Source organism: Rhinolophus sinicus, linkage group LG05 (genome assembly GCF_036562045.2).
Source record: "Rhinolophus sinicus isolate RSC01 linkage group LG05, ASM3656204v1, whole genome shotgun sequence".
Taxonomy (NCBI): Eukaryota; Metazoa; Chordata; class Mammalia; order Chiroptera; family Rhinolophidae; genus Rhinolophus; species Rhinolophus sinicus.
In genome coordinates, this window is record NC_133755.1 from 17,937,516 (window position 1) to 17,954,333 (window position 16,818).

The following is a 16,818-nucleotide window of genomic DNA, read 5'->3' on the forward strand; positions in this document are numbered from 1 at the left end:
CCATGAGCCCGCTGGTGCGATGGGAGAGGCACAGGTGCGAGGGTCTTGGGTACCTGGGAAGGCCCCTCCCTCCTGGATCGAATTAGACAAATTGGGAGGAGGAATGCCATCTCCAGTGCGGGAGGGGACAGGATGATCGAGATAATAACTGTTTTAACAATCTCCTACTTGTAGACTGCGTCAGCTTTTAAGTCTCTTCCTCATTTATAATGTGATATTGATTCCCTTCACTCTCATTCATTCTTTCATTTATCGAGCAAATATTTATTGAGTGTCTCCTATGTGTCTGGCATATCAAGAGCTGGAGATACAGGGATTATTAAGAGTACTGACTGGGTTTACAGCGGAAAAATTTTAAGCGCAACGACCGATGTGTCTTGTCTTAGCTCTGCGACTTACTGTGTGGCTTTGGGGAAACTGGTTAATTTAAGCCTCAGGTTTCCCACCTGTAAATCAGAACATCCAAAATGTCTCAGGGCTGTTGTGGCGATCAAGTGAGACAATGTTGGGGAATGATCTTTACAAATCTTACAACACTGTGTAAGTGAGAGGTTATTAATTTATACCAATTTGTTAGTTACTTCATTAATTCAATAAATATTTTATAAATCCTCACGTTATTTCATGCTTTGGCTGAGCATGAGACCTGCGGTTAGAATCTGGGTGTGAGTCCCAGTTCTGTCAGCTGTGTGATTTTTAGCAATAGACAACTTCTCTGATCCTCAATTTAATCATCTGAAAAATGAAGGTGTTCGTATTGTTGTCTTAGTGTTAATGTCCCTAATGAGATACTGTATGTGAAAAGTGCATTGCTCAATGTAAATAAATGTCGACTAATGTATTTAGGGCAGATACTTTGGGTTCTAATTCTCATTGCAGTATTTCTCATTCTCTGTTGCGCTTTCCAGTTTAGTATGTGTGCCCCTGGGACTCTAAAACTTCTGTGTCTTCCTTCTGAGAGGAGAGAGTGAAATGGGGCAAGTGGGGGCAGGGAGGACTGTCTCAACTGAGCATATGATCAAGTCATGGCCCTGGTCCTCTGACCCCTGCTGACCTTGAAGACCCTGATCTCTGGCCTCCTGATGCATCCTGGTCCCAGAGCATTCTTACCCAGGATTCTCACTGCCCCGCGATTGGGCCTGAGTATGCTCTTGCACTTCCAGGCTGCACGCCATCCAGAGAAGAGGACATTGTACCCAAAGGGCAAGAGTAATGAACCTCAGGTCTTCCTCTTCAGGGGCAAAGCAGAGGCTGGGGAGTCTAGGTTCATGCAGAGAAGGACCCTTGGTGCTCCCCCGGTGTTACCAGATAGCCAGGGGCCTAAAGACCAGGAAAGGGTGCAGATAGAGGTGCTCAGAGAGGCCAGGGTACTTGGGTTCAGATAAGGCCCTGCCAACTGGAAGCCGAGTCAGTGTGACAGAAGGGTTTGTGTGGCTGAAAAGGCAGGCAGGACAGTGTCCACAGCGTGGGACCATGCTGGGCACAAAATGGTATCAACATGTGATTGAGACCCTAGAGCCCGGCAAATGGGAGGTGAGACTCTTCTTCATGTTGGCCTTCTGCATGATTCCAGATGAGAATCATTTCTCATCTGGACTTCCCTCCACCCTGGGTTTCTGCTGTCCCCCTCCTCCTTCCCATCCTCCCTTCTGATCTTCTTTCACTAATAGGCCCAGAGTACAAGTGTAAGCTAAATCCACGGTTTGTGTTGTGTGTGTGTGTGTTTGTGTGTATAAGTGCAAACACTGTGCCACTCCTATCTCCAGTTCAGTGGCATAAATGAGGCTTTGGCTTCCTTGTCCCCCGTCCCTCTAGTTGTCTGGGGATGAGGCAGCAGTGCCAACCATGGAGAAGTCAAACCCATTGACCTGGGACATTGACAAAACAGATGCTGAGCAAATTGTTTGATTGCTGGGCAGTGTGATGCTGAGATCTTCTAGGCGGAGGGGCAAGCCATGCCCACATACCAGGTGGCCCATCCCCATCCCCCGGACACTGCAAATAAAATTGCCAACCCCAACCCCACCTCAACCTCTGCCCTTTCAGACCACACTCCCTAATTTTGGAAACCCAGAGAACCCCTCCACCTCACCCCTACCCCAAATCCACTGTCCTTTTCTTGTCTTCTGATTCCAGCCTCTTCCCTACAGCGACTTCACAGAGAATCAGTTCTGACTCCACGGTACAAGTGGCTGGAAAAGTTCAACAAGTGCTCAAGGTACGAACTCTCCATCTGCTCTCTGCCTCAACTTCTGTTTCCCTCTATGTTGCTCTTTTGTTGGTCTCCATTTCTCTTTTTTACAGATCTCAGTTCTCCTTTCGCCTAGGCCTCCCTCTTGGATCCTTACTGTCATCTTATTAGTCAATAGTAATTTTAATAATAATTATCGTCTGCATAATACTTTATAACTGACAATGCAATTTCACACCCATTGCCTTGACCAAAACCTGTAAAGTTTGTATTATTGTCTGTTTTTTTCTTCAGCTGGGAAAACAAAGACTGAGGATAACCACAGTAGCTTGCCCAAATACCCCCAACTAATAATTGCTAGATAACGCTGTTTTATTAATTTATTTGCTTATTTATTTATATTTAAACGAGGAAGCTGCTTTCAGTCCTTTCTGAATAAGAAGAAAGTGATCACCATCGAATAAATAGCTAAGCCAGAGTTGGGAGTCAGACTGAAATTTCTTTCTCAAATCCAGTACTCTCTTTGCTATATCACACTGCCTATGTTCTGTTCACTTTTGTGATAAGAGGAGAATTAAGGAGTTTCCCCAATTCCTCTTCTGTTACTGACAAAGAAAAGAATATGCTTCCGCCAACCTGAGCTGGGCCTGGGTGACCCGGGCATTTTTCCTTCTTCAGGAGCCTGAGGGGGGCGGGGGGCTGGCGGTGCTGAGTGAAGGGGGCATATCTGGAAGGATGGCATTCCTCATGTCAGTGAGTCCTCTAATCCCTGGTTTCCCTCCCCCCTCCTTTTTGGGGTGACCCTCAGGATCATAAAGGTCATTATAGCTAAACTCCTAGCTGGACGCCTCCAGCCCTTCTCCTTCAGAAGCTAGATCTTACCAGGGAGTCCCATTTCTTCTTAGCTCATCTGACCCCCACCAGTCCTTTGCTAGCATCTCTACATCCCATGTACTCTCAGAAAATCCAAGATAATTGTTCCTTCACTCTCATTACTACTTCATGTCCTCTTCCCCATTTAACCAGCTGATGACAGGTCTGGGAGAGAAACTTACACCTACCTCATTGCAGGAGATGACAGGTAAGCCCAGGTGGCCTTTGAATCTTTTGTTTGGCCTAAATAGTGTTTTTTAGAAACTAAATTTGAATGCTTTCAGATGGAGAGTGTGCCCAGTTTGCTTTGGCCCTACCATTCCTTATTACCTTACACTCAGCCCACTTCACATAATTATGTTGCCAAATACCCTCGTAGGTATTTGATCTTTTCAACTTTACAGAGGATCTCTCATGGTACCCAACGAGTGGTGGGTGCTCATTCAATGATAGTTTTCCCTTTATTCCCTTCTCTCACAGCAGCCTGCCCTAATATACCCCAGGCTTCTACTTCCCAACCAGTGCCACTGACCTTGAGTCTGTCCTCGTAGGTCTCTGGTGGCCTCTAGGAAGGGGACAGAAGATAGTGCCCTGCTCAGGATTAAGGAAAACTGAAGAAGGTCTATGTTTTCCACTGACATTCAATGAGAGACTTCTGTCTGCTCCTTCTCATGGGGACATGAAATACCCAACATCCAGTCAAAGCCCATTCCCTCCCCTGATTCTGGCCCTGACATCCCCACACAATAAGTTTGTATCCTGGACTCCTCCTGGTGGCATTACCTCACCTATCCTGCTCTCCGAGGTGGCTGCTGGAAGAAGAGGGTGATCATCTTGGGCATTTCGGTGGGACTCGGCGAGTGTGAAGATGGACTGGGTGGATCAATGAATTTTACAGGGAGGAAGTGGGTGGGAATGGAATAACATAAAAGATTGACAAGGTGGGTGCTAGAAAACAGAAAGAGTTTACACTAGGAATTTCAATTTACTCTCACTAATTAGGATCCAGTTGAATGAATGTGGGATGAGAGGAAAGGGACCCTGTTTCAGAATAACTATGCATTAATCCATTCAACAACCAAGATAGATGGGCTAGTCCAGGGGTCAGCAAACTCTGCTGGCAGGTCAGTCCAGTTGCTGCCTGCTTTTTTTTATGAAGTTTTATTGGAACACTGCCATTTGTGTTTGTATCTTGTCTATAACCACTTTCACACTACAGTGGTAGGGTTGAGTGGTTGGACAGAGATTGTAGGAACCCAACGCTTAAAATATTTACTCTCTGGCACTTTACAGAAAGAGCTGACCCCTGGACTAGTTCCTTGCTCCTGAAAGTGGGGTCCTGGCACCAGCAATATCAATATCACCTGGGATTTGTTTGAAATGCACCATCTCAGGCTCCACTCCAGACCTACTGAGTCTGAATTTGCATTTTAGTAAGATTCCCAGGTAATTTGTTGGAGAAGCACTGGACCAGATGACCGCAAGTTTCCTCTTAACTCTGCCGCATTCTGATTCTACAAATTCCCTGAACAGAAACTAGATACGAGCCGTGCTAGATGTGGAAGGAGAACAAGACACTGACCTCGAGGAGCTTACAATTTAGTTCAATAGTTTTCAACTTTTACCATGCAGAAGATTCCATTGGGGGAACTTGTTTAAAATGGAGGTCCATGAGCTCTCCCCTTTAAAGTTGGATCTAGTAGATCTTAACTGGGCTCAGGAATCTGCATTTCTAACAAGCATTCTGGGAGATTCTGATACATATGAGCCTTGGGCAATGCTAGAGTAACCCCCCCACCCCCATCATGCCCTCCTCTCTATCCCTACCCTCAGGCTCCCTTTGTGGCAGGCCAGATGGACTACTGCATGGATAACCCAGCCGTCTTCTTGCCAGTCCTGGTTGGTTTCAACCTAGTGAGCATGGCTAGGTGAGTCTTTGGTAATGAAAGGTGGTGACTGGCCAGGCCCCTGAGGAGACCGGGAGGGAACCTGTCAAAATCTATAGTACAATCATAAAGGAAAGGGCAGGGAGAATATAGTTTTGTTCACCAAATCTCAGAATATTAAAGTAAATATGGAGTGTCCCTAAGCTTCTGAATTTTGTTGTTTTTGTTGTTGTTGGTTGGCTTATTTAATTCTTCTCTCATTTCAGAAACGATCGGAGGCAGCTTACAAAGGATACATAAAATACAAGAAAGTATACATTTAAAACAGATTGAAGAGACCAGGCAAACAAGGGCCAGGAGATAGAATGGGGCCAGGAAAATGCCTACCACAAAATTCCGTACTTTCCTTTGAGGTGGGCCCCAAGCATCTTTTCAAAGAAGGAGTAATGGGTGCTGAGTGGCCTCCCCTCCTTTGCCCAGTTCCCTAATCTTAGTGCTCATTCTCCATCATTTCAGGCACCCCTTTGGTCCCCTCTGGTTATTCAAATCCCACACCCTGTTCCCCTTTTCTGAGAGCCCTGTGCCTCCACATCACCTCCCTGTTATTCTCTGTCTCAATGGCCACTTTGATCTCAGAGAAGGTCAGCATATTAAACCAATAGTGCTTGGTGTGGTTCTGTGGATGAGTTGCCTTGGGAATGTTAAAAAAAAAAAAAAAAAAAAAGATTCTAGCCCCTGGTGTGGGAGCTTTGATGTTGTAGTAAGGCTCTCAAGTATCTATTTTTTGAAAGCATCCCTGGAGATTCTGATGCACAGCCAGCCTTAGGGAACTCTGCTAAAGAAACCATTGGAGTGGGCCACCTGATGAACCTGAGGGCTTCCTGTCACGGGAGGCTTGTTGATCACTCAAGAGCAGCTTTGTGTACTTTGTGGTGGTCTTTGGGACAGGGATGAGCTGGGTTCTTTCTGAGGTACTTTTCTCAGCTCTATTCCAAGCTTATCGTGTAATTCATGCAAAAGTGTAAATGAGTCCAAAATATGCTTAACCCTGATCCTTTTCATGGAGACCTCTCCTTCACTAAAAATGTATCTGCTGCAGTGGATGCTAATTTCAGGCACCATGACTAAGTGAAATGAAGGATTTCAAACAGTGTAGGCGTGGAGATCTTCCAGTTGTTCCTTAAATCAGTGGCTCCCAAAACTTGGCTGATCTTCAGAGTCGTCTGGGAAGCATTTTAAAAATATAGATTTTTGGGCTCTGTTCCAGAACTACTGAAGCTGACTCTTAGCGGGGGTGGTGCCCAGAAATGGATAGTTTTTTAAAAACAAAACATCCCAGGTGATTTTGGTGACCAGCCAAGTTTGGGAATCTCGGTTTTAAACCATACGATCAACACTGCCTTTGCTCTCTGCTCAGGTCTCCTCTGTCTTAGGTCTCTAGGAAATTTCAGTAGTAGTTTGAGGACAAATTTAAGAAAATGCTTTACGCAGTGGGTATGTAATATGTGAAACTTGTTTGCCCTAGAAGTAATACAAATAAAAAATTTATATATATCGATATATATCTATATATATCTATATATATCTATATATATCTATATCTATATATATCTATCTATATCTATCTATCTATCTATCTATCTATCTATCTATCTATCTATCTATATAAATAGTTCCAGAAGGGATAGAAACTTTGCAGGGATGGAATGATAGAAGTACAGAGGTAACTCTTTGAGGTCCTGACACAAAGGGTGAGTCACAGATTATCCCCCAGCAAAGCTAGTAGTGCTCAACTACGGGAGATCCCCATTCTTTGAGTTCCATGGTTGCACCTAGGCAGATAACAAGCCTGTTGCTCTCTTGCCTCATTAGCACATTGGGTATTTTGTTCCTGGTCAATTTATTCAAGAAATGTTTGCCAACTGTGAGGTGCTCCCTTGCAGTTTGGTTACTTCCAGTAGGAACTGTTATCCCTCTCTCAGGTAGTGAAGGGTTTACTATTTGGGGAAATTTCCGGATTTCCAGGACTGGGAAGGGCTTCTGATGGACCCTAAGACTGAAAATACAGTGGCAACTTTGACTTTCAGATGACAGGCATTCCCTTCAGAGGCCACCAGAGTGTGTAGCTAGTGTGGCCATGGCAGTGGGACATGTGAAGGACCAGGATAGAATAAAGTTCTGGTCTTGGGCTGGAACTTTAAATTTGAGTGTTGGGTTTGCTGTGGGAGTAAATTGCTGAATGTTTTATTAACCCTAGTCATTGCAGTTCAGGGACATGGGCCCCTATGCGCTCTAAAGTACATCTCTCTAGAAAGTTGTTGACCTCTGACATTAATCCCAAGATGGTATTTGATCCTGTCTCCCATCTGAGGCCCTTTAGATGGTCACGGACAATCCCCCACCTCTGTCTTTCTCTAGGCCCCAGAAAGGACCCCACTGAAGACCTGAGTTCAACATTCCAACAAAGCAGAGTGGATGCAGAAACTGCAAGAAAAACAGGAAGCTTTTGTGCTCAATCCTGCTATTGGGGTAGGCTCTGCCCCCCACTCCTACCCCCTGCCCCCACCTGCTCGTCCCTTCCTGAGGGCCTCTGATTTTAGGTTCTGTTACATCTTGTCTACACCCCTGCTATTTTGTGTCAACTAAAATGTTGTAAATCAAATCCTATTTTCTCATTTCCCTGGTTTACCTTAAAATGTTTTATTTCCATCCTGATCCTGTCTCTTAAATCAGTAATCATAAGACACCTAAATGGTCTAGGGCAATTTCTGTTTAAAGACGCTTTGTGCATTTGTGTGTAGAAAGTATTAAAGGGAATGGTGAATTGCTTTATGTCTCGTTTCTATGTTTAAATTTCAAATATGCACTTAAAAAAAACACCGGATGCAGTTTCATTCTTCCGCCTTTCTGATCCTCTCCAAAATTGGGGTGGGCCTTCTAAGCTTCCAGCGCTCCTGTTCCTATCCTCTGGATTGTGGTCACTGGCATCCTCTGCCCTTCCTTTGACTTTACCAGGGCTTTAGTCAAATCCCTGCCCCTTATCCTCTGTGCCAGTAATGGGCACATCTGTGACATCCTCCTTCATCTTCCTTTTGTGAGATAGGAAGGCAGGAATTCCATTTTACACACAAGTTCTGTATCTTTCGTCTCCCAAATGCTCATCTCTCCTCCTGTCTGCAGTTTTCTTTCATTCTCCTTTCCTCAGACACTGCTTTTAGCATTCTGTTTACTGTACTCTCTGTTTGGTGTGTCGTGTTACATATGTGTACCATTAGAATGTCCAAAGAATGTGAAATGTGATGTTTGGATTGACAAACTGCTATTAAAAGGGGGGGGATGGGGTGGAGAGAAAATTCAAGGTGAGGGGGCTCTCTGAAAAACCCTCATCCCCAGCTAACAGGAGACCCAATCACTGTGGCTTCCCCCTCAGAGTCCTGAATGTACCATAAAAATGACCAGACGTAGCCCTTTCCCTCTTTCTTCCCCTTCTCTCAGTTAAGCCCTCCACCTCGCACTCCTCCCCACAGCACACAGGGCCGCCAGTATTACCAAATACATGCCCGATGGCCACCAACCAGAGTGCATGCCCGATGGCCACCAACCAGAGTGCATGTCCAGGACTCACTAACTCGTGAACTCCAAGACCCTCCTTCCTCTCCCAGTTCCTCTGGGTTTCACCAGCTCCTCTGCCCGAGCATCTCAGTAGCTCCTCTCAGTTGAAGGGTGGAAGCACCACCAAGACCCTGCTGGAGACCCTGTTACTGGCAGCCCACAAGACTGTGGAGCAGGGCATTGCAGCCTCTCAGAGGCAGGAAGGATCTGGACAAGAGCGAGATCAGAGGCAAAGGGTGGGATGGCGTGGGTTGGGGAATGACCAGTCCAAATTCAGAGACTGGGCTGGTGGCAGCAAGACTGATGCCCTGCCACGCTTCCCCAGGGAAGGAGCTAGCAGGGCCATGCTGCTATTCCTACCACGCAGTCACAGAGTCTGGATTGTTTCCAATGGATCCTGGATTCCTCAGGTCCAGAACTAATCCCTGTGCCCACCTGGGATATCCAAAGCTAACCTAGCTTCTGAGAGTCTTTGATCTGGGGATGGTCCAGGTCATGCAGGGTAGAGCTCATCCTGCTGTGCGCCTGCTCCCTTCCCAGGGTCTCTAGCTAGCTGCCAGGCTGCTCACTTCCCTCCCCACCAGCTTTCTCATCCCATCCTCCTCCCAGCTGTCTTTCTGCCCTTTGGTATTCTGCTCACTGAAGCCCTTTCTGCCCCTCCTGAAGGCGGATTGGCTCTACTCACTACACCTCCACCGGGGACCAGCTGAACTGAGTTTTTATTTTTTATTTTTTCATTAGTTTCAGGTGCACAAGACAAAGCAAAACTTAGTGAACTGAGTTTTAAGGGAGTTAATTGTGCCTTCCCTGCAGAGGGAGATGCCCGAGCTTTCTGAGGCGGCACAGGCCCATGCTGGGACCTAGCTGTGGCCTTTCTCCTAGATGCCTTCTGGAAATCCTGTGGACATTTGAGAGGGTTCATTAGGTGACCTGTAGTCAAAGCCCCAAGATCGCCGCCCTGATGAAGCAACCCAGCACCAGGTATGTGGAAGTGCGTTTGGAGGGGGGAAGTGGCCAGATGGGGAATGTCCTGAGAGCAGGGGAGACTCTGTGAGACATGTTAACATGGTGAGGGTAATGGGTCTGCAAGTTAGAGGGTCATGGGAGGCTTTTTGTTAGCATATTCCTGTGCTGCTCCATGTGCATCTTTCTCTGGTCTCTGGCCTTTTTTCACTGTGATCTCTCCTCTCATGTCCTGACCTCTGGCCCATTCTCAGCCTGGAGAAAAAAGGCCAAGAGTATCTGGTTGGCTGGCATTCCTTCAGCATCATTTGTCATCATGGATGGAGTAGAGTGCATCCACACCTTGGGTGCTGGTGGGACCCCAGTCCAGACTTTCTTCCTGATTCTTCCTGATCCAAACCAATTGGTCTACTACCCCAACACTTTCCTACTCCCAGCCCATGGAGGTTCTTCATTTAATGTCCATCCTGCCCTATCTAAACAGGCATTTCAGTCAAATGATCCTTTCTTTGAACCCCTGCTCAGTTTTTGATCCCTGAACTCCCAGCCCTGGGCTAAGCTCTGGCCTCCCTTGTGTGTTACCTCTTACTAGACAACAGCTGCCTCACATGCACTCAGAACCCAATGGAAGCCCCTCTTCCCCTGAGCAAGGAATCCATGCTCCTTCCATCATGTATCTTCATCTTCCCTTCCAAATGGTATTCATTGGTCATATCCCTACTCCTTGGCATGCTTTCTACATTTATTGTCTCCATTGAGATCTCATATTTTCTAAGTCTTCTCCAATGAAACCCACATGATCTAGTCCCCTCCTTTATGTTATATATTGATGGTATGTATATCTATGTTATAGGTTCCATTGTACAGCCATAATATCTGATACATATACAGGACTTCACACTTTACAAAATATTTCATATCTATTATCTCAGTTCTCACAACAATCACCTAAGGATTGTATGTTTAATGTCCCCATTTCCCAGATGAGGAAGCTGAAGCCAAAAGATTGAGGGATTGTAATCATGGCCCCACAGCTAAGACAGGACTTGAACCCAGGTCTGTTTATTTCACCATACAGCATACATTTCAACCATATCCATGAGTTGAGCCAGATTCTTTTATTTCTTCATCCAACAAACATTTTTTACACACCTATCTCATGCTAGATACTGTTCCAGGGATAGGGGATAGGGTAGGGATCTTTTCTAAAAAACTGTATTTTTAAAGAAAATTGTAATCATAATAGCAACACATTTGTATAGTAAAAATTTTAGAAAACACAGAAATCAAAAGAAGGAAAAATCATCCATAATCTACCTTTTTCCAAAAATCCACTCTTAGACAAATTTTGGAAAATGTTCCTCTAGACTTCTTTATGCATATGCAAATATATTTATACAAAAATAGGGCCATACTTCACATGCTATTTTTAACTTGCTTCTCTTCATTTAAAATTATGAGCACCTTTCTGTACCAAAATATCTACATCATTATTTATAATATCAATGTATTATTCCACCAAATTGGATATACCATAATTTGTTTACTGTAACCCCAATTGTCAGATATTGTAGATAATTTCAATATTATGGCTTTTATTAAAATGCTTCACATCCTTATACACACATTAGACTATTTCATTAAGATAAATCCTGGGATAAACCTCCAAAAGTGGAATCACTAGGTCAAAGGGTGTGTACATTTCTATGGCTTTTTGATACATATGGTCAAATTAACCTCCAAAGAGGTTTATAAATAAAGTGTGAAATTGCTTGTTCCCCAACACCTTAAAATACTGGGTAGCATTGTTCTTTTTAATCTTCACTAATCAGCAAAGCAAAAAAAGGAAGACAAAACAAAAGGCAGTTCAGTGTTGTTTTAATTTATATTTCTTTAATTACTATGGAGATTGGCTGCTTAAAGCTACATATTAGCCACTGATTTTTTTTCTTCATTGTACTGCTTTTTCATACCTTTGAGGAACATTCATCCATTCTTTTGGGGATATTTTTTTTCTTACTAATTTGTAAGAGGAAGTATATATAACAAGAACAGTAGCTTTTTTTTTCTGCTCTATATTTCTCCCAGTTGATTATTTTTTATTTCTATGTTTTTGATATAGAGACATTTTATATTTTTACGTAGTTAAATCTATCAGGGTTTTTTTGGTGGTTTTGTCTTTTACTCAATTCTGGTTTTTATCTTTCTAAACATATTGAAATTATTTGAAATAAGAAAAGTTCCATCAGGGCTTGTAAATCTTTAGTTGTAGAAATATTTTTGATGTAACCCCCCGCCCCACACACACACACTTTTATTTTGAAAAATTTCAAACCTACAGAAAAATTGCAAGAATTGTACCATGAATTACCCATATGCTTTCCCTAGATTCACCAATCATTAATATTTTGCCTCATCTGCTTCATGTCTCTTTTCCCACTGAATCATTTGAAAAATAATTGGAGATATTATGACACTTGACACAAATTACCGTGTCCACTAAGAACAAGGACATTTGCCTACATAACTACAATATAATTATCACACTCAGGAAAATGACAAGACAATTATCTAATACACAGACTATTCAAATTTCCCCAGTTATCCCTGTATTGTTTTCATTTTCTAGATCCAGGATCCAATCAAGGATAACACATTGCTTTTAGTTACCAGGTCTCTTTAGTTTCCTTTAATCCAGATGAGTTCCTCAGCCGTTTTTTATGTCTTTCATGATAGTGATATTTAAGAAGTCTAGACCAATTGTTATCCAGAATGTGCTTCACTTTGGATTTGCCCGATTCTTTCTTCATTATATTCAGGTTAAATTATTTTTGGCAAGGAGTACTGTGTAAATGAAGCTGTGCCTTTATCAGTGTTCCACATTAGGAGGTGCCTGATCTCAGTGTGTCCCTTTATTGGTTTCATCATTAGGTCAAGGTGGTGTCTGTTGGATTTCTTCCTATCTTATTCCGCAGTAGTCTTTCACCCAATGGTTTTAGCATCCACTGATGATTCCTGGTTGACTCAGTTATTACTATGGGATGGTGGTTTTAAAATGGTGATTTTTCTATTTTTATCCTTTATTTATTAGTTTTATGTCTTTATTTATTTTTAGTTTTTTTATTTTAGTTTTTATTTTAGTTTTATGTCTTTATTTATTAGTTGGCATTCTTCTGTAAAGAAAATCTTTCTCTTCCCTTCCTGCCCCATAAACATTTGTTTAGTATCGGTATGAACTCATGCATTTTTGTTGTTGGTAAATGTGTGTTAATCCATTCCCGTCATTATTCATTTTAATGCTCAAAATGAGAGCTTCTTCAAGCTGGCCCCTGTGTCCTTGTGACATATCCATGTTAGTATTTAAACGTTCTCTGCTGTATTTCTTTTTGGAAAACAAAATCCCTTTTTCTCTTTTGCTAAATGTAGCATACTGAATTGAGATGTGCCGTGATTATACTGTGTCAGTGAGTATTTTACAATCATAGTACGTAGTACAAAAATATTGTCAAATACACCTCACTAATCATTTTTAATATTGTTTACATGTTGAAATGACATTTTGGAGCTATTGGATGAAATAAAATGATTAAAATTTATTTTACCTGTTTCTTTTTATAATGCAGTACTAGAAAATTTTAAATTACCTCTGTGGTTCATATTACATTTCTGTTGGACAGTGCTGAGCTAGACACAGGGGAGGGTGTGACAAAACAGAAGCAGTGCTTGCAGATGAACGGTCTTGACAGCAGTATAAAGGATGGATATGATTAGGAAGGAAACCAGAGGGAATGAGTTCAGTTTAAGATGACCAACTTATGGGATTAATGGGACATGGCCGAACAGGTGACCAACTTGCCATTAATTCTCTAGTTTAAACCAGCCAGTCAAGGCCCAGCACCAACCCCTCTACCCCGATTTTTCTTTACAGCTGGGGATTGTGAGTTTGGGATTGCCTATAGTGACAAATTCTGTACAGCCTCTAGTCTTTGGGCACCTAGACTCCCCCAGTCCTGCTTCTTTCTCCTTCCTCAACACCATTCTCAGCTCCCCTGGCCTTCTGGCCTAACACTGACCTTACCACTTCTTCCACAGCGGTTCTCTGGACAGTCCAAGGCTCGATGCATAGAGAGTCTCCTCTGGGTCATCCACTTCCCTCAGCCACTGTCAGATGATATTCAGGCTGCTCACATCTTCTTCTACATCCAGGTTGCACACAAGAAGGAACAGGTAGCCTGCTGCCTGTTAGTCATTCAGCAAACACTAAGTACTTTCAATGTGTCAGGAACTTTGCTTGGCACTGAGTTTACAAATCTCAGTGATACTCTGCCAAAGAGCTCTCTGTTCCTGGAGGAGACATGATGTGACAAGTAGTCACAGAGGTATGAAAAGGGTCCTACAGCAGTGCAGAAAAGGGTCTTCAGTCATGCCTATGAGGGGAATCAGGAAAGAGAGTGAGACGGGGTCTTTGAATTGGGTCTTAATGGGTGAATAGGAGTTTTCTGGGTCAGGGTGAAGGCATCTCTCTGCTCTTGACCCACTTCATTACAATTTGTGGTCTTGATAACTCCCTTCTATTTCTGCATCCATTGTGGTGGCTTCTGACTTCCACACTGAATGTTCTAGCGTTTCCAGCATTCTTCCTCAAATGACCTCACGTTTTCAGGCTCCAATTCTCCCTCCCTCCTCCCCACAGGTGATCCCTGTAGCCTTGCTAAGCCTCCTACAGCTGGTGCTCTATCCCTGAGGCCCAGGCACACCTGACTGCTGCTCCCTCTGTGAAGCTGTCAGGAGCGCCCTCACTGGGCCAGGTCGGAAGCACAGCGCGGACCCCCTGGAGACCCCAGATCCTGCCCTGCAGTGAACTGGTGCTTCTGGGCAGTGAAGCCCAGCCTAGCCCATGGGGTTTGTTGGGCCAGAAGCCCATGTGGTGGGAGGAGAGGCCCAGTTTCCAGGGGTACCAGCAGCCCAGGGTGGGGAGAAAGTCTCTACTTTGGGGAAGTTCATGCTCTTGACCCAGTGGTCTCCACTTTCACTGGCATATTCTGATTTCAGAAATAAAAAAAAAAACTAAATGTCTTCTTTGGAAAGTTAACTTTCCGAATTCAGTAGATCTGAGTCAATAGATCAGATGTGGGAAAAGATAGGTGGCATGAACAAACATCAGGTTTGTTTCTTTATTTCTCCCCTACCCCCCCCCCCCGACCCCATTTCATGGCCACTAACCCAAACCTCTTCCAGCATCTCTATATCCCGTCTCCAACATGTAGGTGCTTGTAGGCGCACACATACATAACATACGTAACACACTCTACTCCTACAGAGAAGCACATAAACCAGGAGAAGTAGGAACTTAGATAATTCCAGGGGAAGAGGGAAGAAGTTGTGACCCCAACATAGGACACCCAGAAAAAGACAACCCCCATTAGGCAGGTTCTTTGTCCTTGGAATGAATGCTACATCCACACGTTAGACCAGAGTTGCATCCCTTGGCCAATGTTTATAAGAGGGACATGAGGAACTCGGGGTGCTTAACATCCTTTGGTGGTGGGACCCAGTAATCACTAGAAACCCCAGTCTGTACATCTTAGACCTCAGCTTCACCTGTTTTGACAAATCAAAGTCACCCTTTCTCATCCCTGACCCATGCCAGCTCTTCTGGGCAGATGACGTAGTATTATTCTGATAGTAGAGAACTGGCTCCCCCTTGTGCCTGAGAAATACCCAGCTTAATAGACACCCAGGAGCCCTTTGGACAAAATCTCTCTGAAGCTCACTTGAACCTTTCTTTAGGCTGGAGGGTGACTACCAAGTCAAACAGATGTTGGTTTTATGAGGATAGAGTAATCGACCTTTCAAAGGCCCTCTCTATATCTGTGCGCCTTCAGCCTTTATCTGACCTCTCTTTTCTTGTTCTACACCTATATTTACATTGCTACCTTAGATCTTTAACCAAAGCCCCTTCCCTCAGCCACCACTCCCATCGTGCCGTCTGAGTGTCATCCCTTTGGTTTTCATCCTCCACAAAAACCTCTTCCTAATGCTACAACTTGAGATGGTCAAGTCAGGAAAGGATCCTGCAAAGGCTCTCTTCTCCTCTTTAGCCACAACTCTCTCCCATGTGCTTCCATTGGGTAAATTCCTCTCTCGTTTTGGCATCATGAGCAGGGGCAAGTCAGAGAAGAGACCCAGCTCTCCATGGCTGGAGTGGGTGAAGCACCCTTGATCCTACTGATGAGGCCAACATGTGCAGTAGCCCCGCTCCCACAGGAGGGATGATGATACAGGGCCAGATTTACCCAAGGCTGGATGCAGGAGGACTCTAGAAGTCCACAGTTTTTTGTTTGTTTGTTTTGTTTTACTTGCCAGTTACTTGGATGGTACAAAGACATCAAGTGAATTCAATTCTTATACAGTTGCATATGATGTTCAGGTGTTATGAAGAAGGTGCAGTACGGCTCCCCGTGGGGGACGTTAGAGGCTGAGTACACTCTAGCACTGTGGAGGAGACGCAGATGACTAAGAGCTAACCCCTATGCCCCCTAGGAGCTCACAGGCACGTATGAACAATTCCAATACAAGACAGAGACAGTTGAAATAGATTGGAACAGCAGGCTGGGTACAGAGAGCTGCCAGCACTGTTTTGGGAGGTTACGGGCAGGCCAAGAATCAAGGAAAATGTTGGAAAAAAGGAGGTGGGGGTGGAGAGGGGGGAAGAAAACCTGAGAATGTTTGGTGGCTTGCACTGGTGTGTGGATCCAATATCGGAGAGTCAGATAATTGTGAATGGTACCTGAGCTCCAGGCAGAGCTAAAGGAGCGCAAAGATTTTTAAAGAATGATCCAGAGGCAATTGGTAGGGTGACAACTTCTGCCATTATTTGGAGAAAGCAAAGATCTGAGGGCAAAAACTGCGAGAGAGTAATCTATTATCAACACAAGGCAGTAATTATGCTGAAATGACTAATGAGTCTATCCCAGAAAACTTGGTTGGATTGTGGAAGATGAAGGAAGCCATTTTTCACTACACATACCATGTTTCCACGAAAATAAGATCTAGCCGGACAACCAACTCTAATGCATCTTTTGGAGCAAAAATTACTATAAGACCCAGTATTATATTATATTATATTATGTTATATTATTATATTGTATTGTATTGTGTTATATTATATTGTAGACCCGGTCTTATAGTAAAGTAAGACTGGGTCTTATATTAATTTTTGCTCCAAAAGATGCATTTGAGCTGATTGTCCAGCTAGTCTTATCTTCGGGGAAACACGGTATATGCTGGATT

General features: G+C 43.9%; 1 protein-coding gene across 1 annotated transcript; it reads left to right on the plus strand.

Annotated features, from left to right (window-relative positions):
• Nucleotides 1-40: 40 nt before the first annotated feature.
• GCKR (glucokinase regulator) lies at nucleotides 41-14,386 on the plus strand. Its single transcript, XM_074333909.1, is given in 22 exon segments — nucleotides 41-1,533; nucleotides 1,816-1,903; nucleotides 1,906-1,970; nucleotides 2,162-2,218; nucleotides 2,870-2,950; nucleotides 3,209-3,239; nucleotides 3,242-3,272; nucleotides 3,616-3,673; nucleotides 3,860-3,918; nucleotides 4,894-4,992; nucleotides 7,376-7,414; nucleotides 7,416-7,479; nucleotides 8,613-8,758; nucleotides 9,445-9,543; nucleotides 9,780-9,834; nucleotides 9,836-10,049; nucleotides 10,509-10,581; nucleotides 13,396-13,462; nucleotides 13,570-13,752; nucleotides 14,219-14,248; nucleotides 14,250-14,295; nucleotides 14,298-14,386. Coding segments are annotated over 22 exon segments (1,734 nt in total). The 5' UTR covers nucleotides 41-1,473.
• Nucleotides 14,387-16,818: the final 2,432 nt, after the last annotated feature.